Here is a 22,767-nt window from a genome sequence, read left to right on the forward strand (position 1 = left end):
ATGTATGCCAGATGCGGGTACAGTTCGTGGTTCACCGGAGTGGTGATGCATAATGGCACTTCTCTGAAGATGCCATATCTAGGACTGGGGCTAGGACTTGCTAGCTAAAGGCTAAAGCCTATGCAAATGAGAACAATTAAATGGCATTAATATTCTTCAAAATACTACGGTCTGAATTATAAGAGGTTTTTGAAATAGAATTGAGCTAAGCATCTGCATTTGTGCAAGTTTTCTTTATATTTGCTCTAGTAGAAGTTTTAAAATTGTTTGCTGGCTTTTCTCTATATAATTGTATAAAATTAAATATAAATTAATTGATTTGAGAAACATAATATGAAAACATGTATGTTGTCATTCCAAAGTTGAGCACCAGTCAGCGAAACTTAGAACCGTTGAAATACAGTCTTGCCTCACTTGTATATATATATATATATATATATATATATATATTTTCAATTCCACCTAGAGAGATGGCCTAATACAGCCCCTATCATCTTAAGAGGTGTCAACCGTTGAAATTGGAGCCATTATAATGGCTAATGTTAAAACTCATATGTAATCTAGTTTAATTAATTACTCAATTTGTTGATAAAAAATATTTTTTCTTTTCTAAAATTCGGTTATTAAGTTTCTACAATTAATTAATGCATAAAAGTAAATTCTTACAATTTATTATTAGAAATATGTCCAATTACCTCCCTGGGCAAGGGGGGGGGGGGGGTGGGTGCTACTTAGAAACGACATGAATGGTAAGTGCTAGCTAAGGTTTCAGCAATTATCCTAGTATCTAATTTAATAGTACTTAATACTTATTCAGGGACAGCTGGAATCCAGTGAAACCCGAGATCCCTTTTTCTTTTTTTTTTTTTTCCTGGATTGGGGTATATTGGACGGAGCCCTAATTCCTAGACAGAAGATCTTTTGCTACTTCATCCTCTCTCTCCACGGAGTGCTCTTGAATTCTCTTAGCATTAGATCTCTGTGGTCTCTCTCTCAAGGGTAATTCTCCTCCGTCCATCCAACCGAACTGCCATCATGATTCTTCTTCCTTCCTTTGATTATTCTTGGCCCTAATTCCCAAACATCACCCTGCTTCTTCTATTATTACTGACGGTGTTACTATTCATCTATTTCTGCAATGTCATTTAGAAAAATTTTGTCCCCCAATCACCATTTGCACACAACAGCTCGGCTTCCCCCTCTCTACTCTTCTAATTCAGTTTCGGATCTGTCAAAATATGCATTTGGTGGAGGTGTTTTTGGTCTGGCAGTTTCGATTGTTTCATATTCTGTTGGTCCGGATAAAAATCAAGTGACAGAAACAACGAGAATAGCTGCATGTGATATAGAAGATGACACTGGCAAAAGTTTTAACAGCTTTGAAGAATGTCTTGATCATATTTGCAGAGAGAAGGACAAGGAGATGAAGCAATTGAAAGAAGACGAGGAATGGCTATATAGATTGAAACAGAAAATTGCGATGAAGAGGATGAAAATGGACAATGAAAGAGCTAAAAAAACGAAGGAGAAGGCAAAAGTTTTGGCTGCTAGACGGGAGATAGAAGCAATGAGGAGCAAGCTTGAAGAAAGGCTTAAGAAGGAGGGGTGAAGGTATACTTCGGTAACCAGCATTCTTGTTGCTTCCCCTTCTTCTTCGGGGCCTTTTTTAGTTGATCTGTTCTCCTCATTTTTTTGGGGTCTAATTTATTGTAACTATATTAAATCTTTGAGCTGTGTTGCCTTCCCAGGTACCAAAGCGCAGTCAGAAAAAGCCGCGAGGAAAATACTCGCTGACCGTCGTCTCCACCAAAATGGCTCACACTTTTGCGTCCTATTAGCCATTAGATGTTAGAAATCTCCATGTTTTTTTTCCGGGTTGTCGTTCTGCTGTCGTATTTAATATTAAGCAGCTAGTACCTATGTAGAGTTGCTTAACTATCGTTAATCCATTCCTCGTCACCGCGAAGTTCCGAGGAGAATGGTTTTGCTTTATTAGTCTCGGATTGTGGTTGTTTTTGTATCTCGTCTTATAAGTAAAAGCTGTTCTTCGTACAATTTTCATATTTATGTTGCGTTATGATTGAATGGCAGAACTAGGAAATGGTTTGTCTCTTTGTTGCAATTTTGTATCAGGTACTCCGGATACGTTAGCACTCCCGTAGGGTTTAATACGGGCATTATTTTTGTGAAATTGTAACTGATTGAATACTTAATTTCTCCATGATTGACAACAAATGAAATGTCTTACAATGGAAATAGTCCATTTTTCATAATCAATAATCTCAATACATGTAGAATGACAAGATTTGGTATAAAATTGACTGCTTTTCACTCCTGTTGAGCATTCTCTAAGATGTAAAGACTGCGTTATGCTTCGAAAGATTTAATGGCAGCGTCAGAAGACAGTGGTGCTTTTGTTCCGTTGCTGTGTTAATTTACTTATTTTAACTGTTTTCCTGTGATCTTCTATTTGCTCGTGTTTATTGTTTAGAGATACAAGATGGCTTCAATGTTATAATCCTGCTGGAGAAGAATAATACAGGGACTGGCTTTGGGGATGAAATGACAATCACGAAATTTTATTCTAGTTACCTAATGAAACCATCTTAGAAAACCCAAAATTAGAAAATATTCACCCCTTAACGGACTTTATTATACTAATTGAGAATAGTTATTGCTTAAGATTGGATCACTTTTTATCATTTTGAAAATTCAGATCAACTCACCAAAGGTTTAGCAACACTACTCTACTCACCAAAGGTTTAGAGGCTCCTCCTCTGCTAATTCTGCATCTCGACAGTTTTCCACATTAGCAACACTACTCTTAAACAATAAATATTCCATTAGACAAGCCTGAAATTTTTATTCCATCAAATGATAAACTTCTTTTGCTCTAGTTCTTTGTACAATACCTGCGTCATGCCTCCTAATATGATTCAGATATTTAAAAACACGGTTGTTTGTTCTTGTGCATTAATTCGTTAAAACATCTAATTTATAGTTGACTTATTATGCAAATACACACTCACATGCATTCTTTAATGGGTTTGGCTAACAAGATAACTGGGGCCTCTAGTGTTATTTTATTTTTAATTTTTTTGATAAAGGTGAAATTAATTTGAGGAAAACTTTTAAATGTTGGGATGCACTAACTATGAATGCATGCATTTACATGAAAAATTTAAGTGTATCAAGGAGTACTTCAGGCACATGTTACAAAAATCCCTTGTTAAATAGCTATTTCCCTTATAAGACCCACATACACATTAATTTGTACATAATCGGAATTACCATTTCAGTCGGTTTTTAAAGATATCTTCGTTATTCGGGAGAGCTGTGTGTGTGTGTGGGGAAGAAGAGGGAAATTAGGAAGTACTTAAACCTTTGAATCTCATTATCGTACAACTTTGACGTACGAGTTTCATGTTAAATCACCTACCGTGGTGGTAGAACAATTTCAATCTCTTATGAACAGGGAATTCTGGAGTATTTATGTGAGGAAACTAAGAAGAGTTATAGCACCCACACAACACATCCTCTGAGTGCAAAATTCTCAAGCAACAGACAACCAAAGGAGGAAAAAATTACCATGGAGAGGTAAGTCTAGATTTCTACAGGAGGGGGAAAAAAATAAAGTAAAACGTAAGTCTTATACCCAAACAAAAAAAAATGAAAAAAAAAAAAAGAAAAAGAGGAAGAAGAAAAGACAAAAAGACTTCAGAGGTAAGTCTGGTTGTCTCTGGCAACCGCTCACCCCTCGTCCAGTCTACAATTGCAATGGCAACAAAGTTGCAGAACTTCAGAAAAGCCTGTCAAATCAGTCTTTTGCTGGTCATCTGCTGTAGCCGGAAAACAATTTATGTAAACCACATGAAAAAGCCACTTTTTGCAGCAAATATTAATTGTCTCTGACTTGAGCCCGCCTCGCATCTGTCCATGGCTCACTTTTGCTTGTGTCCAATTACACCTATTAGCCATTGTATCTTTTCATGAATATTTTTTTTTGGATGGTTGTCGAATAATTATAGTTAATACTACTAAGACTAATTAAGGTTGGTTAGAGTCATTTGTAAGTAATACATAGGCTACTGGTTAAGTTTGATTAGGGTCGACTTATGTAGTGCACAATATACAATTATCATTAGTGAATGCCTCTCTTTTGCCCTAAAGTGATTTCTTTTTTCCTCATCATGCACGAATATATTAATTTGGGAAGGGACATGTTTTTAGGATCTTTTTCTTCGAAGAACAAAAACCAAAAAACGTCGGAACCAAATAAATGGATATATATATATTTATTTATATCCATTTAATAAATGGGTATGGATATATATCCAATTACCCATTTATACACTTAAATTTCTATTTATTATTTATATTTTTTTGCATGTTGTTTGACACGAAATGATGGTATTTTACTGTTATTAAATTGATAAAAAATCGGAAATTTATTTGCTTAAGATTCACTAAAAAGTAAGTTTAAATATATAATTATTTTCAAATAAATATAAATGGATGAATCAAGTCAACTCGTTACTTACCAATGAAATGGGTTCAATTGGGCACCAATTTAGACCTATTTAAAATTAATGGGTGAATTTGGACAGATTATTGGTAAGCTAGTTTGGGTGGGTCAACGTGATTGAATTGTGATTAACACCTCCAATCACAACTTGAGGAGGGTATTACATCCGAAATTCATGTTTTTCACTTTAAATGTTTAAAAATTTTCAAAATCTCCTTTAGAAATCACAATTTGGATTGATTTTTTTGAGTGTTTTTAAGAATATTTATAGAAAAAATAATAATGTATCACTTTTTAAAAATGTTGAGTAAAAATGTGATTCATAATTATTTTAAGAGAATATTCTTCAAAAATGCAGAAAAGAAAAAGAAAAAACAGAAATGCAATCGAATGCACCCCACAAAAATTTTATATTGCCTGTGTATGATACTCGTCCTCTCGAAATAAATATTCTGGTTCTGCTTCTATCTTGTACTACGTCCCCATGAATCGGACCAAAGTAATACAATATGACAAAAAAGAGCCTAGAAAAGTGAAAAGATGTAGAAAAAGAAAATGAAACACGTGTCATTTCACAGGTCCACAACATGCAAGTTTTTTTTCACCATTTCACCATTATCAAATTCTTCTTCTTTTCTATTTTTTGCCTTGCACAATAATTTTATATTTATAAAATTATAGTTTACATTAAAAATTACTTTCATACTTAACTACCCACTATCATATTTATTTTTACCTTTATTCTTATAACAACTCACTGCCAAATAATAATTTATTTGTATATTTTATTTAGGTAAATATCAATTTTCTATATATTTTATAAAAAATATAAAACCAAATCTTAGGCATAATAATTTCAAACAAAAAAAAAAAGAATTCTCACAAAACAACATTTTGTTCCTACTTTTTTTTTTGGACAATAATTAGAACAATTAGCCGCTGGATATGGGACACGGACACTTGTGACAACTACTCAGAGTAGAACAGTGTGTAGATGTGTCAATGGGTCGGACTCGGATTGAAATTGAAATTTTTTGGACTTAAACCCATTTTTATGCAGTAGACTTGGACCGAATTCGTATACCCGATCGGTCTTGATCTTAAGAGTTTCTGAATTGGGTCCAATGGATCCGGGTCGGGTTCAAGTCTAAAAGGTTCAAATTTAATATTTTAAAATTAAATTCAAAACCGATCACAAATCCAATCTCCAAACTTAAACAAATCAAATTACAAAACCAAATCACAGGTAACTTACAATAGTCAATCCAAAACTAACCACAAATCAATCTACAAAATCATTACTAAATTGTTAATTTGGTAAAAGAATGTATTTAGAAATATTTATATTTTATAATTATTAATATATTATTCGGATTCGGGGTGAATATGGGTCGAATCCTATATTTCGTATCCAATCTGTTTTTGTTAGAGTAAACGGGTTTAGATCTGGGTCCGAGTATCGAAATTATTTTTCAACCTGTCGAATCCAGATCGGATTCGAATCCAAATCCGACTCATTGACACTTCTAAGTTCTAACATAGTGACACTTCTTTTGAATAAATTGTGACAGCTTCTTAATTGTGCGTTGTAATAAGTTTTTATAAGTAATTCACGTCAAATTTACAAGAAATTCAAAACTTTTATTTACAAGTGATTCAGATAGAATATCACATCGTCGTTCCGGACAACTGTCCCGTGTCCTGGGTTCTTATCTACCATTCATTCGTGGGACAGCTGTCCATAAAGAAATCAATTAAATAATACTAATAATAATTATATAAAATGTGCACATATTTGTGTAGGGCATGCAGAGAAATCGTCGTTCCGCCTTAGTGAGTTGGAGCCCTAATTCCGTTCCCAGATACTCCGTCCAGGTTATTGTTACTTTTGAGTTCTAACGCCAGGGTATCCTCTTCTCTGATTCCTCTCCATCCGACCACCCTCAATACCTCGTGTTCCTTCTTCCTTTTCTTTTTCTTGCTTCCTTTGGTCATTCTTGGCCCTAATTCCCAATTATCGACCCTTTTTTTGTCCTGTCAATTATTAATTGACGGTGTTACTGTTGATCTTTTCTGCTGCAGATCCATGAGTACCTTCCATAAGTTGGTAGCTGTGGGTGTTGGTGCTGCGTTAAGTGTTGTCACTGTAATAACAGCTGCGTCTCTAAGACGGTAACCAGGATTTCTTGTTCTTTTGTAATGTTTGACTGCTTCCCTCCGTCCCCCCCCCCCCCCCCCCCCCCCCCCCCCCCCAAAATAAAATAAATAAACAAACCAAAATTTTATCTGCGTCTAGTTCAAGGCTAATCATCTAATTTTTTTCCCTTTTTTTATTTTCTGGCTTCTTTTCCTCTAGCCATCTGGACAGGATGGATGATGAGGTGATTTGGGAAAAGTAAGACGCTTTTGGCTTTGGTTTTTTAGTTGATCTGTTCTCCTCATTTTTTTGGGGTCTAATTTATTGTAACTATATTAAATCTTTGAGCTGTGTTGTCTTCCCAGGTACCAAAGCGCAGTCAGCAGCTAGTACCTATGTAGTCACCACGAAGTTCCGAGGAGAATGGTTTTGCTTTATTAGTCTCGGATTGTGGTTGTTTTTGTATCTCGTCTTATAAGTAAAGCTGTTCTTCGTACAATTTTCCTAAAGGCATGGACCAAAGGTTTAGCTTGGAATTTGGACGATTTGGAATTGCAAATCACAACTCATTAGGTATAAATAAATGAATTATTATGATGGCTTTGAGTAAAATACCACATATTTTCTGTCCATCTACGCAATGGCATAAGCCGCATCTTCTCATCGTTCCCTCTCAACATATGATACAAAACCTAACCGTAGCATTGCAATCTATCCTACGAATTAAGCTCTAACCAATATACGTATATAAGTTGACTATCTATCTACAAACACTACTAATTGTACTTGCAATTCCTTGTCATTGTCCAACTTTTCTCCAGCTCCACTCCAATATGGGAGCATCCACATCGAATCTTCTCTGTCTGTCAAATGGATCTCCATCAGCCAAGCGTTTCATTCTAGGTTACTCGAGTAAATGTACTAATCGCCACAGCAGTTAGCACGTTTTGCCTCCTGCAGTTTCTGCCAAAGGCAGAGCATTTCTCGAGGACCTTGATAGTGGGCAATTACATAGCCATCTCTGCATCCCACATTGAAGATCCTCTCATCTGTCTCATATTTTACTTCCAAACCTTGCTTCTTCATATCTGAAATCCAAATTCCCATAGCCACATCCTCTAGCTTGAACATCTGCAGCAGTAAACCACAAGATTTTTAGCATTTCAATGACTTTACAAGAATTAATCAAGGTGATGGAAGCAATCTTATTTACTTGCAAAACTACTAAATTAAATATTTCTGAATGACTACTGGTGTAGAGACCGATGTAAAGTTGTACCTTAAGTTGGCCTTTTCTGTATCTCTTGTAGATTGCCTGTGCTATATCATTTGATACAACATATCCAGGACCATGTGCCCAAGGAGGATAGGAGTCATCTGGCCATTCCTGAATTGAAATACAAAAGAGAATGAGATTTGATCATATACCACAGTTATAATCGAAAGGAAATAATATATATATATCACAAGTTGAAATTAGAGATGCATCTTCCAAAATCTCATGAGGTTCAAAATTTCACGAGAAAACTCCATAATCCAGCATCCTGGGGGTTATTAGAAAGCTGCTCGAAATGTGCAAAATGAAAGTCTGTGAACTTTTTTTGGTGGGACATGGCTAGGTTTGAAAACTGGAGCACCATCTAACTGAGCTAACGCCCAGATAGAACTTGAATTTTACCTTCCCTTCAGATAAACAGTCAAGTTGAAAGGAGAGGGAACAGGATTGCCTCAAAGCCTCTTTAGACAGAGGATTGTAACCTAATTAATTGCATTTGCCACGACAGAGGTGCCTAATCTTTGACACCTCTTCCTCATAAAGCCTAAGATTAAAAGTGTCATTACGAACTCTCAGTGTTTCATATATGTTGAAACCATATTTTGTGCCTTTTATTGACAGGATTTTCTCTCTTACGTTAGCATAGGGTTAAGCTTTACCCTATAACCACAATTTTCCCAGAATAAGACTTCAGTTATATTGCATTTCTAAGTCCCAATGTCTTCTTAACATTGATGAACACACATATTCTATAAGATATAGCTATGCTTGCATCTATTCCTGTATCTTATGGCTGCAAGTATTACGTGCACATCTAATCTCAGATATAGATTTTCAGTGATAAAAGGATTAGGCCCTAACAATAAACTAACCACAGAATGAGATGCATTCAGGACAAACTTACTTCAGGACTAATGTACCACTTGCTATCAGGACTTCGATGAGGATGTGAATCAGAATTAATGAGCCCATAAAGCAAACCACGGCTCACATTAATCCTATTCAAGGAGGCCAAAATTTCATCCACCCGAACAAATGCATCATCGTCTGTCTTCATGACAAATTTTGCTGAAACAACCTGTGTCTGTTCAAAAGATTCAAGTCAAAGAGGCACTCGAAACTTTCCATGAGCTTTAAAGAGAGGACATTACCCCAAATACGCATATAGCTAAAGTCTTCCATGTGATAAGGCTATAGTAGTCAACAAATGGCATCAGTTGGATGTCACCATAAGTTTTCGCCTCGTTCCATAGCTCCTCATTCACCACCTGGTTTTTATGCTACAAAGCAGAGGTGACACTTTCATCATATTGTCCAACAAATGGCAGGTTAAAATTCAGAAGTCAAATGCTAGGGACATGACTGGAAAAAATGGTACATGTTTAACTAATACAATGAACCGCTCTTCCATGAAGCAACAATTCTTTTGTAAAAAGAGACAAAGTTGTTCCCTTTAATAGTGCCTATCAAAGAATCTCATCTCTTCATTATGGCTCACTTGTGCTGTTGATGCTATATTCTAGAATCAAGCATGTAAACTCAAGAACTACAGTGTGCAAATGAATTGCTAAAAATTGGTAGAGTTTCAGGATTTGGGCATGTCCTAATCCTGTTTCTAGAAGTAATAGTTCACATCAATGGCTGCAGATATGCATGCAGCAGTACTTGTGAAATAATATTGCCTGTAATTAAGTAGATAACTAGGGCAAGATAAGTAGTGATTATCCAATGCAAGCATAAGTGACAAATAAAGTAATCAAGCAAAACATAAACAGCAAAACTTGCAAATCTTACCAGACCAACAAAAAAACGAACTGCAACCGTTCCAGACCTCACAGGACCATACTGCATCCATGTTCTTCGAACAGCCATTCTGCGTTTAAAATTGTTGGTAGTAGAGAACACACCAATGAAAAGATTTAACTGTCTGTGTGGAGGTAGTGGAGGAGCTTTAAGATCTTTGATGTCAACTATGTGTTCTAAATCCTCTGATGTAGGTAAGCCACTTGACAAAACAGAAATTAATTTTATGTTTCCAGCAATCCTTACTTCATTAACAAGCCAGGGTTCCAAAGTCTGAAAGTAACATAGAGATAAACAAGTCAAGGAATGAACATTATGTTGCACAATCTGCAAAGAACATAGGGAGAAAAAGAAGGAACCTACTTCACGAAAACCAAATGATGTTATGTGTTTCCCATCAACTGTCATCTGAATTCCCTCTGATCCTACTCTGAGCGTTGCTACAAATGGATTCCCTTGCTTAAAGGGAAAATACTTTTTTGGTTTAGACCCATCCTGAACCATAGGAGTCTTTGTTGACACATTTAAGTGTTTACCACCCATAGTTGTATGGTTGTCATCTTTCCCAACTATCTGGTTGCACTGGTCCAATTCATCCACTGGCATGAAACAATTAGGTTTATCAAACTAATGAATACAGTACTATACGTGGAAAATCACATCAGAGCAGCTGAAGCACTTGAGTACAAGAAATGACAAAGTCCAATAGAAAGAAACATAAGCTATACATAAAGGTAACTGTTGAGAAAACTGATATTTTGGCATAAGTAGAGTCAAATAGCCCGGTCCTATCTGCATCTTACTTGCATGATAAATACAGTCTGTACTTTCTGATAACATGCATGTAGTAAAAATATAAGCAAATATCAGTATCATAAACTCTTTAAGGAATTTTCAAAAAGACAAAACCAAACTCTTATATCATCATGCCTGACACGACGATCTTATAAAGCAACAAAAGCAGTTAACACAAATTTAACATCTAAAATTGTGAAAGGAAAGAACAAAAGACTATGTACATACAGATTTCCTTTACTTAATGAAAAAAAAAGGAAGTGTCAAAAAAATTAGTCTAGCAAGAAAATTTACCAGCAATTAACTCTGTTCAAGTAAGCATCATTGCTCAGGTAGAATTCCAATTTTGAGATCTTGATCGAAACCAGATTTTTTAAAACTATTTCATGCTTCAGGATAAATATTTATTTGTTAGAAAACGTGCAAATTGGCCATAAACTTCAAGACAAAGAACAACATTTATTTGGCAATGCTTGTCTTGTTTGCCACAAAAGGGGTGCTATGGCTACGAACCGAACATTGCTAGATCCTATGAACCTAAGCAATCAGGTTACAGACATCATAACACACAAGTAAAGAAGTTAATCTATTCATTGCACAGAAAAAAATTAAACCAGAAAAGGCCTTAATATTTACCTTTCTTGTTCTTCTCAGGATTAGGAGATGGACAGCGCTCCTCTTCACCCCAGTCATGTGCAATTGTCCAGGTGTTTTGGACAATTACAGGATCCTCAGTTATTTGATCACCTAGGAGCCTAACATTGTAGTGCAAGATAATAGGAGGATCTGGCTCGCCGGGAAGTGGTTCACCAGTTAAGTCAATCCGAAAATTACCAAGAAGACCATGTGGAATGCCAATAAAAGTGATTGACGAACCCTGGGTTAATCCACAAGGAACCTGCAACCTGAAGCCATTATCATCAAGTTCCGTAGCATTCATCTTACTAAGATAATGAGGACATTGTTTCTCTTTTCCTTTCCTCTGTGAACTCTCATTCATGTGAAGCTTTTCATCCTCAACTGATGCCAAAAGGTTCTTCCACGCAACAACAGCTTCCTTGGTAGCCTCTAAAGCATTAGGTAATACCTGAGCATGGCTGACTAGATGTTGCAAATGGTTCCATGTATGTAGCGACTGCTTTTCTTCATCCGATATATTCCTCCCAACAAAGAGATCAGATACTAGAATATCAGCAGAAATGACTTGAGAAGTATTTTCCGGATTCTGTACTACAGCAGGAGCACCAGCAGTTATCCATTCAAGAGGGTTTGTTGAATTCAGAATTGGGGTCAGACTTGTCAAATTACTTTCCTTGAGGGGGTTTTGCATTACATAATACCCCAGAACCAACAACATCACCAAGGATGTAAAGAAAACGCCGGCATACCATTTCTTCATTTCTCGTCATTACCAGGGCACCTCAACTGATTATGAATCAACAACTACGGAAACCAATTTGAAGATGACAGTCATCTCCAGTAGGAAAGAAGTTTTTAAATAATGAGAGTACTAGGTTGCTGGACTTCGCCAACTTTCTCTTATCTGCATGTTAAGAAGAATATTGTGGATTAAATTCATGCCCTATGACCTCTGGCAACTTAACCATATAAACAGGTACTCATTAGATAAACAAGCTACCAGCTTTCTACTAGCAAAAACTAATAAATGAGCTTTCAAGTGCAAATCAAAATTCAGGACAAAACGGCAAGCTTAATTTCTGACTTCTGCATAGAAGACTGATTAATGAGTTTCCTATCCCGATGCTAAACCTCTAAACTAATCGATGCCTTTTAAAGATTAACCAACTAATAACTAATTACAGAGTCAGAGCAACTTCTCTCTGAAAAGATGCAGAACTCATGTGCCAAAAAAGAAAAAAAATTTCAATTTTGAAAACTAAACAACAGATTGATGAAATAAACAAAATTCAATCCTTTAAAACTGGGTAAAGAAAAAAATAAAAAATCTGAACCTCTACTCAAATTTCTCCCCATGTTTCTGAAGCAGAAAAGATTACTCAAAACTTTAATTCTCCTGTAAACTAAATCCACACCTCGTGTTATCTTCTAAACCGAAGATTTTGTCTAGGCCGGCCGAATTAAAAACAATGCGAACCAGACTTTACGATGAAAACTAGATAGATCAGCAGAAACCGCCAGAATATTCACATCTCCAAATAACTGCCAGTCACAAAAGCCCTCTATCGAACAACAGATCTCCGTTTCAACCAACACCAATATTCTGCTAACAGCCAAAAACAAATCATAAATTAATAAGTAAATAAACTTCGAGCTTTACAGTTCTGACTCAAGTAAACTATACAATTTCACTCCTCAAACACTGATTTAGTACTACTGTTCCAAATTTAACACTATCCAAGTTCACAAAACCAAACAAAAAAGGCGACAATTCGAAAAATAGAAACAGCAAGAATGTGAATTAACAGTCATCGTTATACAGTCGGAGAAAATGTAAAACAAGTAAAATTCGAGAAATTAAATGGAAAAAAAGAACTCAAGATTGAAAGTTATGTACCTGAATTTGGAGGAATTGGAGAGAAAGTCTAGCAGGTGTTTGAAGAAAAGCGCAAATGGAAAACGTGATAGAAATGACGAGGGAAGAAATAAGGAGTACTAGGATTAGTATTAAGCTTCGTTGTCGTCTCCGGTTCTGAGTGTTTAGATTGACTGCGACTTCTTGAAGTCTACCACTGCCGAAAACGCTGCATTAGGGAATTGAGATGAATTTCGATTTGGTTTGGGGATCTTTTTTCTAAAAATCTTTACAACGTATAGTATATTTTTTTACTAGTATCAATTACTACTAGTTTTGAGAAAGCAGTGGAAATTGGATTTTTGGGAGTGTTTGACAAGTTACATAAAGACTGGTGGAGCCGCCGGTCCGGGGGGAGGACTATACTATTTTGATGGTGGACTACAGAGGCTGCTACGTGGAAATAATTTGTTGGGGGGAAGAATTTTGGAATAAAGGAGAAGTTGGAAAAGGCTGCTGTTTGGTGTGTGGCCTATTTTTTTTTTTTTTTTTGTGATTTTCTTGCTGGCGGTGTGCCTTTTCATGAATGTTTTGTATGGGTAACTAAAAGGAAAGCCAAATTCCATGAGAAGAGAGGCTAGTAAGATTGGTGTGGTAATTCCATGAGAGCATTAATTGAATACGTTAGATGCATGATACATGATACGTTAGATCATTTTCTAAATATTTTTTTTTCTTGGTTACTTTTAAGTGTAAATCTTATATATATTGATAATGTATACGTTGGATACATGACGTATGTTAAATATATGATATATGAGTAAAATTTGAATTTTAAATTTAAATTTTAGATGAATTATTTTGCATCCAATTATGATGGTATATACAATATCTCAACGTATAAAAAATTTATCTTACTTTTAATCCTCTAGATAAATTTTTAATTCAATACATCATGCATTTCATGTAATTAATTAATTGGATAGATATTTATTTATAGATGACTTTCCTTTTTTTTTTTTTTTCTAGTTCGATTATCAACGATACATAAAAGTAGGAGAGTTGCATTGGGCAATAAAATTGAAGGGATTGTATGTAGGCACAGTTAAACTTCAAATTCTCCCAGTTAAAAAAAAATAATTCCTAGTATAATGCTAAAATCTACATTATAAAATATGATATACGGCACCCGCCATGCAAACAATCCATTAATAAAGGCTGGTTTTGCTTGTTAGGCACTCATACTTAGGGTTGTTGGTGAGCCGAGCTACTCGCGAGTAGCTCGCGAGTAGCTCGGTCAACAACTCGACTCGAACTCGGGTTGACCGAGTTCGAGTCGAGTTTCGAGTAGCTCGACTCTTAATCGAGTCGAGCTTCGAGCCGTATATGTCGAGCTCGTGGCTCGTCGAGTAGCTCGACGAGCCACGATTAATTAAATAAAAAATTTATCATTTAAATAATATATATTTATTATAATTATAAAATGACCATTATGGGTATAAGTTATATGGAATTTACAATATTACCTTCTTTATAATAAAATCCTATAATGGCAAAAAAGTAATAACATAATTGTAAAAAACACTAAAAAGAAAAAATGTCAAAAAAAAAGGAAGGAAAGACTTTCTTCCTTCTCTGTGCCGAGTCTGCCGACTGTGCGACTTTCTTCTCTGTTCGAAGAAAGCCTAGCAAAAAAATTCACTTTACCAGCAAAAAAATTCACTTTCTTCTCTGACTGATTTAGATCTACACCCTCACTCCGTTCGTCGCCGACGCCGTTGCTCGCCGCATCTGTGAGACTCCATCGCCATCGCCATCGCCTTAACAAGTCCCAAGTCCCAAATCGAAGCTGCTCTCTGCCTCTCCGGCCTCCGCCAGTCCGCCGCGCTGTACGTCTCCTGTCGGCTGTGTCCTGCCGTGCTGGTTCATCGCTGCCGAGTGTCGAAGACGAAGCACCAAGATCTCACTAGTTCATCGCTGGTTCATCACTGCTCATCTCTGGCTCACTTAGGTAAGTGCTCCTCTGTTTTTGGCTCTGTGTCTCTGGCATTAAAATGGGCCAAGATCGACTAGGAAACTTGTTATCCTGAATTGATAAGGTTTCTGATCATTTTTGGGCTAGTTATTGCTTTAATTTGAGTGAGAATCCGGCAAAATTTTAATGCCCATTTACTGTTCGACAAAATGCTTGATTGAAAGTTTTAGTTGAAGGGTGATTGGTCTGCATTTTTGCACATGAAAAATACTGGCCAAGTCGGCCAGTTCACTTCCTCGCATCTAAGAATTTTTGGTGTGTTGATGTCTTACATTTTTCTGCTCCTTATGCTTCCGGTCGAGTGAATTCGAATTGATGTTATGAGAGGGAGTGTTGTGAGTCTCATTGTTTGTTGGAATGGTTAGAAATTGAAGCCAGATTTCTGGTTGCTGAATGGTAATTGATATTTGCTCGTTGGAGAAGATGATCACTTGTCCAAAATTGCAATTTCAGTCCCTCCGTTTTCTTTTTGTTTAGTGATTTGGTCCTGTCTTTTCCTGAGCTTCATATTTGCCTCCAACACCATCATAAGTCCCTTAATTAGGTCCCTGCTTTGTTGCATTTTCGTCAAATCGAGTCAAAAAGCTTGATAAGACTCGACTTGATAAGGCTCGATTAAAAATCGAGCCTTATCGAGTCGAGTCTCGAGCCTAAGGAAATTCTTCGAGTCGATCTTCGAGTATCGATTTTCGAGCTCGAGTTTCTGTGTGTATGAGTCGAGTCGAGCTAGAGTATAGTGATACTCGAGCTCGACTCGGCTCGATTACATCCCTACTCATACCTCCTTTCTCTCTTTTGTTTTTGGGGGTGGCGAAGAGAAGCAAAATTCATTCCTTAAGGGTCTGTTTGGTTAAAAGTAAAATATTTTCCTTGGGAAAATATTTTCCGTGGAAGTAATTTTCCATGAAAATCATTTCCCTTTCATCATTTTCAGGTGTTTGGTTAGTTTATTGAAAATATTTTCTTACTTCATTTTTCTGGTGTTTGTTTAACTTTTGAAATATTTTCACTTTTATCTCTATCTTTACTTTCTACACATTATAACTACATACTTCTTCCCATGCAAAATAAGAAAATTTATCTCATTGTTTAACTTTAAAAAATCTTGGAGAAATGTATATATGAATAAAAAATATCTCCTTAAGCAATAAACAAATTTCTGGCCATTTAGTGTCAAATATCAATCACATGCAATGCTTATTGTGACATATATCTTGCACTCTCACTGCTGAAAGTTTCTCTAGAAAAGAATGTCTCTATTATACATAATTAATTACTAGCATAGGATGAGAAGGATGAGGTTTTATTTTTTTATTTTGAATATATTAGGGAGAGGGTTGGGTTGGGTTGGGTGGTACGGGGGAGGGAATGTAAGGAAGAGGTTTTGGGTTCGAGTTCTCCTGTTTACACAAAAAAAAAAAAAAGAACATGCTACAAGATGTTTTCAGTAAGTTTGGAACATACTACAGGAGGATGCATGCATTTCGAAAAACAACTTCAGTAAGTTTGGAAAGGAAGTTGTTTTCCATAAGATGAGTGAAAATATTTTACATAGGAAAATGTTTTCAGTAACTTTTGTGCAACCAAACACGGGAAATTAGAAAAATATTTTTCTAGAAAACATTTTCACCCGAAACAAACGGATCCTAAATCTAATTGGTTTTCGGAACTGTAGAAAATTTTATATTGGCCACATCCAAATTTGTCAGTGATGTAGAGCTATTTCAGTCAGCGCCGTTGTAAAATAGTAATCGTCTGCCCACTCATTTGACCTTGTTTTGATTCCTAATAGAGGTATAAATGAGCAATTTAAAATGGGGTGGGAACGGACTGAAGAGCGAGCAACCCAAGCCATTCCTTACGCGTGGTGACTGAGTCGGTAGAAGATGGAGGACGATGGTTGGGCGGTCAAATGTTGCTGGTACAGAGTCATACGTCAATTTGGACGGTTTTACTTGTCTTTGCAATTTCTGATTTTACAGTTCTCCTTCAATTATTGTTGCGGTTTGTCGAGTTGCCTGTGGCATGGGAGGCTGGAATCCGGAGATACAAGCAACATTTTATTATTGCATTCCGGCATTGGCACATTAGGTGGAGGTGATCATAAGATCTTAATTCAACTTTCAAACTTCATTTTTGTAGGACACGAATTCTCATTTGAATAAAAAAAAAGGAAAGGATACATTTTGTTTCGGGTAAATTTGCTCACTCTATTTACGAGTTATAAAGTAAAAATCAACGAATCTCTAAACTCCAAATCGACCCATTCAAAAGTCAATTATTTTTTTTTATACTCACCATTTTCTACTTTAATAGTTTTAATTTTTTTCATAAAATTTAAGAAAAATTAGTTAATTTTATTGAAAAAATCAATCTAACATACTGTTTTCTAAAGTACCCTTACATAGATATTAATAGTATGACCAATCATTATATTTTTACATTAATTACAACAACAATACTATGGAAATTTGCACCATTCTAAGGTATGAATCCAAGCAATTGATAAATAAAAGGTAGACTATACTCACGATAATTAAGCATATCAAATAAAGGTATTTTAGAGAAGTTACAAACTAATTATGTTTCTCAATTAAAAAGTAAATTATAATGTGAAATGAATGAAAAAAAAGGAAAATAAGATTATTAAAATGGAGAGAAGGCAGTAATATCTGAAATGATGGACAGCAAAGTGGGAGATGGTTGTTAAAAGGCATAATGCCGTTACTAAAAGAAGAAAGAGACAAATCAATAATAATGTTGGCCAAATCACAAACAAAGATGTCCAAGTGATGGTACGGTGCGACCTAAAAAGTTTGGCTTGGTTGAGGTCTCTCTACTTGGGAAGGCTGGCATGAATCCCTTCTTTAGGCCTTGCCTGAAATCTTCTTCCTGGCTCAACATTAGGGACTTTTCTTCAACAAGAGGATTACGCTTTTCTGCTTCGTATAAACCAGTCTTCAGAGTTTAGACACACACGGCTCCTTGAGCTGTAAAAAGAAGGTTTGAGTGCATTATTGACTTCATGCAGCCAACTTATTAAAAAAGACTTAACTTTGAGACTTCTTTCTCCCTTGAATCATAAGCTGTCACGTAGGAAGTAGTTGACAAGTGTGGCCATTCATCAACCAATGAGAAGTTCCCCCTTGTCAAGGCCATTAATGTTAGTTTAGGTCTGAGGGTGATTAAAAAAATAATTGTAAAAACTTTTTACACCATTCAATTTATCTGCCTTGTTTGGATTGCAGTTTTTCGTCGAAAAATTACGTTGTTTTCCGTGATCATATTTTCCTATTAGCTTTTTTCCTCACATACATCAAATCACTACAATAATTTTTCCGTGAAAAATTATGGAAAATGCAATCCAAACACAACCTTAGTCTTCATGTTTCTTAATTCATGGCTGTACTTAAGACTTAAGAGCCCAGTTGACCTCTTCCAATTAACTTCCTAGAAAAAAAAATTAACTTCCTAGAATACAACTCATAAAAGATGAAGGAAATAATGGTACATTTTTCTAGGCCACTAACCCATGTTGATTTGCTTTTATCAAGGAGCATTTACCTATGCATCGTGATATGTATATGAGTATTAAAATGTTGGCATTGTATCATGTACATCAACAATTGGGAAATGACTCTCTTGTAAACGAAGCATCATATGCTCTTTTAGGACATGAAATTTTCTTTTGAATGTTTTGTACTATAAGTTAAACTGTAACGTAGACGCGAGAATTTCAAAGATTGTAAACTTCCAGGTTCTGAATTTTACCTAACGGTCGCTAACAAGTGGCTAACGCTACGCAAAGTCAGATTATTATCAAGTGTTTTGTAGTGTGTTTTTGTGATCAAAGGGTCTCTCACCTTAATCGTGTTATTTTCCCACCTACAATCATCCACTTTTTATCAAAAACACGTAAATTCTCTCCAAATCAAAATTGAGAAACACAGCCATGTAATCTAGGGGCGATGCTGAATTAACACAATTTGAGCTTGCTTTGAGTGAGTTCGAACTCACGAGTCAAGTTCGAGTTTCAAATTCTTGTATTATTATATATATATTTTTTAATTTTTTATATTTATTATTGTGAAAATGTCAATTATAGCATTTATTTTTATTAGATGAATACGATTAGACTCGTACATGCTCGATTGAATTTGATTAGATTCAAGCTCAAATTTAATTATCTTATCTCGAGTTAAATTCGAATTGTGCACTACTTGAATTCGACTCGACTCAAATGCGGTCGTTGTAATTTGATAGTATTAGCAAGATATCACCACAAACCTTCTCGGGTGCAAACAATTGGAATTACAGTAAAGGCGAAGTAAAGCAAATTGTAATTTGACTATTAACTACTGTAATTTGCTGGATCAAATAAAAAAGTAAATCTATATATATTTTGTTAAAGTCCAGTGAACATGGATTAAATTTAAAATGAAGGAAATTCAATCCTGGAACCACACGTGCCACGTGGCAGCACAGGACATTCGATGAGGTTTGATCCGGATGTATCGACGCATACGTATATCTGATATAATTGGCTATTGCCAGATGGGTCGACATTGCACTCGATATAGGGAGTGTGCCCAATTCCGCCTCTAATTGCCGCTTTGATGCCATCCAAACTGTAATATTGCCCATTTGGTTGAATTCCTGCACAGTTAAAAGAATTGCTCCTTTGGTCAAATTTGAGGGTTCTTGATTTATTCATAGTATAATCTTTCTTATTTTGTTACTCTATTTAATTTTATAATCATCCAGATCAAATATATTTTGTGACATGCTCTATATATTTTCTGTCATTATTACAGCATTCTTTGTCAAACAAATCATGCTAAACGATTTTCAACTAATTTATTAATAATAATGGATAAAAAAAAAATTGTATGACCCAACGTCTTGTATTCTAGTATTAGTACAAAATAAAGGAAATCAACGAGTTTCAGACTGCGTAGGCGATCACCACCTGTCATTAAGACAAAATCTAGATTTTCATGTCATTTTGTTTCATTTTGTATTTGGGTCCTTACATAGTAGGATTACTATATAATTATCCACGTTGCATGGAAATGAAGAAGTCAAATTAACTCGGATTTGTTATTTGATAAATTAATGTAATATTTCACTGTACGAGTCTGTTCTTGCTGTCTTATTAATTCCAAATTTATTAAACAAACCGTCGTGTCAGTAGATGAAAATTATTAGATAAAGGACATGGGCTAAAACCAATTCTTGGTGCAGGAATTAGCAAAAGAAGAAAGGAGGAATTTCATTACTCGCACCTGCATTTTTCAGGATTTGCAAGAGGTTGGATTGTCTTTTGAGGAGTAGAGCAGATGCAAAGTAATCATGCTGATCAAGGATGGATTCCGAGCAGGTCCCGTGTTTTTCCCATTCATGGCTCCAGAAGCTCAAGCCATCACTACTTGGACAGGATAGTGATGGCCAGTCCTTTTGCATTCTGCTTGTGAGGTCTGAAATCTGGAAATTTTGTCATCCGAATACCAAATTCAGCTTGGGAATCCAAAAGTAAAAAATAATACAAATTTGGCATAGAAAAATTTCCATCCGAGATTAAGGCCTATAAAAGCTTATTGTTTGTATAGAAATTTGTCTCTTCCTGTGTAAAAAAAAATTTGTGATAATTTTCTTCAATCTGCCCACGTAATCCGAGTGATCGCAGGGACAGTTAACTTAGATAGAAAGGTAGGAAAGATGGTAAATGGTAATCCAAAAAAATAATAATAAAAAATTAATCTGAATTTAGTCCGAAGAATATTCACAGAGTCCGATTCTTACTTAGGAATGAAGATCTGTCCCGAAATTTTTCAAAGCGGCACATACAGAAGTGGAACTTGCGACCTCCCGTAAACATTAGCAACTCGCTTATTAGCAATCCGTGTGTTTATGTGTTAGAAAGGGGCAAAAAAAAAAAACCATTCTTAGGCATTTTTTGAAAGACTCTGTCCATTAACTAATGACGGCGAAGTCTGCAACCCTGGAGCAGGGCCCCTGGTCCTTTCAGCTGTGGTCCATGAACATTTGGTACCACACCTAGTATTTGCTATAGACAACAGCCCCTTTTTTTTTAAAGGGTCTAGTGGTCACGGTACATTTCCTAGTTTTGGGCATACATAGACGCTAGTATTAGTATATAGCTTCAGACTAAACGTCCATTTTAGCATTAAACATGGCATCAGTAACCTAGGTGACGTTAACCTTTTTGTCCTATATATCTAAGGATTAATCTTTCCTACACTGACGATGTATAGCTAGCATTTGATGAATGATAACTATGTGAATTTTGAATTTAAAATTTAACTTTTGTACGCATGTCATAAATCTAATGATGATAGTGTATATACTGTCAATGTATATAAGATTTACTCTATATCTAAATGTCCTTTAATCTCGTAAATACTCTTTTTAAATGTTTTTACCTACCTATGTATACATAATACATGCGACTTCTTGAAATTATGTTTATTTCTTTTTTTTTGGGGGGGGGGGGGGGTTGGGTGCCAAAAGATTTGTGAAGTTGTTGAGCAATAAATGGCTGTGTTGGAAGGAGGGGGGAGGGTTGGGTTGGATGGTATGATGGGAGGGAGTGTAAGCAAGAGATCTCGGTTCGAGTCATTCTGCTTATACTAAAAGAAAATAAAAATGGCTGTGTTAAGTGTGGTAAATGTTTGTTGTACCTGGGATGGATTAAATTGAGCTTGTGGATCACAGTTTGATGGGTAGGAGCCATCATTATAATTGGGCCAAAGCCCATGAATACTGAAATCCGAGGCTGGCTTCCCAGTTCTCGGATAACAACAACCTTGCTTGCTGTCACAGTATGATCCCGGCCACTGCAACAGAGAAATCAATTCCAGATTTTGAAGTCAAAATAATAATGCAAAACCATGCATAAGAAATCCCACCAACCATTTGCACGATTGGAAACATTTGCCACAAGACTTTTGAGGGTTGGGGGACAAGACATGGCAACCAGATGCTTTGTTACAAAACCTTGCAGCGATGCATTTCACATGAGGGGTTAATGCTATTGATAAGATTCAACCTTTATCGATGACTCAATTGAGCTCAATTTTTACCACTGTCAAATGAAATTCACAAATTAGACATTGAAGGGCAACTAACCTGTTGAACAAAGTAAAAGAAATCGAAGTCTTGAGAAGCACACAGGACTGCCAGACATTGCAAGGCCAAAACCTTAATCAAGAAAGAAAGATTGTGTTTCATTTCCATATCGATCTCTCGGTCTTTTTTTTTTTTTTTTTTTTCTTATGTGGTATCGTAGACTTGGAAGAGACTGTGGCCGGAGATATGGTGTCAAATAAAAGCAAGCATTCAAGTTATATATAGGCAAAATATGGGAAGCAATTGGTAGCAATCAAAGGTGAGGCCAACTATGTCATTATTGTGTCCTCCATCACTGATTCATTTGTTGAAGGGAATGAATCCAAGGCAGCTTTTCAACGGCTTCACATTTAGGGTACATGTTCCTTTTGCGGCCTTTCCGTTTGTACGGCTTTTCTTCTTCTTAATTTTTGCGAAAATGAGCTGAGGCGTCTGGATAGGAAAATTAATTGATCTTTCCTATCAATAAAATTCTTGAGATCTGGGGTTGATATCAGAAAACAAATCTTGATAATAAATGTCAAAATGCAGGGAAGATTCAATATATGTTTTT

General features: G+C 35.8%; 2 protein-coding genes and 2 long non-coding RNA genes across 4 annotated transcripts; 2 read left to right on the forward strand and 2 right to left on the reverse strand.

The window, feature by feature from the left end:
* The first annotated feature begins 742 nt into the window (after positions 1 to 742).
* LOC113715674 (uncharacterized) lies at positions 743 to 2,055 on the forward strand. Its single transcript, XR_003454050.2, has 2 exons — positions 743 to 1,611; positions 1,749 to 2,055. It is a non-coding gene; the product is annotated as an uncharacterized lncRNA (long non-coding RNA).
* A 4,204-nt stretch (positions 2,056 to 6,259) lies between these two features.
* On the forward strand, positions 6,260 to 6,920 carry LOC113716703 (uncharacterized). Its single transcript, XR_011822963.1, has 3 exons — positions 6,260 to 6,400; positions 6,608 to 6,697; positions 6,882 to 6,920. It is a non-coding gene; the product is annotated as an uncharacterized lncRNA (long non-coding RNA).
* A 311-nt stretch (positions 6,921 to 7,231) lies between these two features.
* LOC113716702 (beta-1,3-galactosyltransferase GALT1) lies at positions 7,232 to 13,273 on the reverse strand. The gene is made up of 8 exons (XM_027241100.2): positions 13,073 to 13,273; positions 11,173 to 12,079; positions 10,105 to 10,340; positions 9,733 to 10,014; positions 9,090 to 9,218; positions 8,843 to 9,022; positions 7,942 to 8,049; positions 7,232 to 7,793 (listed from the first exon to the last, which is right to left on the reverse strand). Exons 2-8 carry the CDS (start codon positions 11,933 to 11,935, stop codon positions 7,584 to 7,586), a joined length of 1,908 nt encoding a protein of 635 aa, XP_027096901.1. The 5' UTR covers positions 11,936 to 12,079; positions 13,073 to 13,273; the 3' UTR covers positions 7,232 to 7,583.
* Positions 13,274 to 19,443: 6,170 nt separating this feature from the next.
* Positions 19,444 to 22,405, reverse strand: LOC113717336 (extracellular ribonuclease LE). The gene is made up of 4 exons (XM_027242139.2): positions 22,215 to 22,405; positions 21,767 to 21,922; positions 20,351 to 20,549; positions 19,444 to 19,721 (listed from the first exon to the last, which is right to left on the reverse strand). Exons 1-4 carry the CDS (start codon positions 22,320 to 22,322, stop codon positions 19,498 to 19,500), a joined length of 687 nt encoding a protein of 228 aa, XP_027097940.1. The 5' UTR covers positions 22,323 to 22,405; the 3' UTR covers positions 19,444 to 19,497.
* Between the last annotated feature and the right edge of the window lie 362 nt (positions 22,406 to 22,767).

Source organism: Coffea arabica, chromosome 11c, assembly GCF_036785885.1.
Source record: "Coffea arabica cultivar ET-39 chromosome 11c, Coffea Arabica ET-39 HiFi, whole genome shotgun sequence".
Taxonomy (NCBI): domain Eukaryota; kingdom Viridiplantae; phylum Streptophyta; class Magnoliopsida; order Gentianales; family Rubiaceae; genus Coffea; species Coffea arabica.

Excerpts from the sequence above, each read along its gene's own strand:
- LOC113716702 (XM_027241100.2), bottom strand. The coding sequence starts at position 11,935 with ATGAAGAAATGGTATGCCGGCGTTTTCTTTACATCCTTGGTGATGTTG. Across the intron at positions 9,219-9,732 it reads TTCGTTTTTTTGTTGGTCTG|CATAAAAACCAGGTGGTGAA; the intron begins GTAAGATTTGCA and ends TCTGCTTTGTAG. Across the intron at positions 7,794-7,941 it reads ACAGAAAAGGCCAACTTAAG|ATGTTCAAGCTAGAGGATGT; the intron begins GTACAACTTTAC and ends TTACTGCTGCAG.
- LOC113717336 (XM_027242139.2), bottom strand. The coding sequence starts at position 22,322 with ATGGAAATGAAACACAATCTTTCTTTCTTGATTAAGGTTTTGGCCTTG. Across the intron at positions 21,923-22,214 it reads TCTTTTACTTTGTTCAACAG|TGGCCGGGATCATACTGTGA; the intron begins GTTAGTTGCCCT and ends TCTCTGTTGCAG. Across the intron at positions 19,722-20,350 it reads GCAAATCCTGAAAAATGCAG|GAATTCAACCAAATGGGCAA; the intron begins GTGCGAGTAATG and ends TTAACTGTGCAG.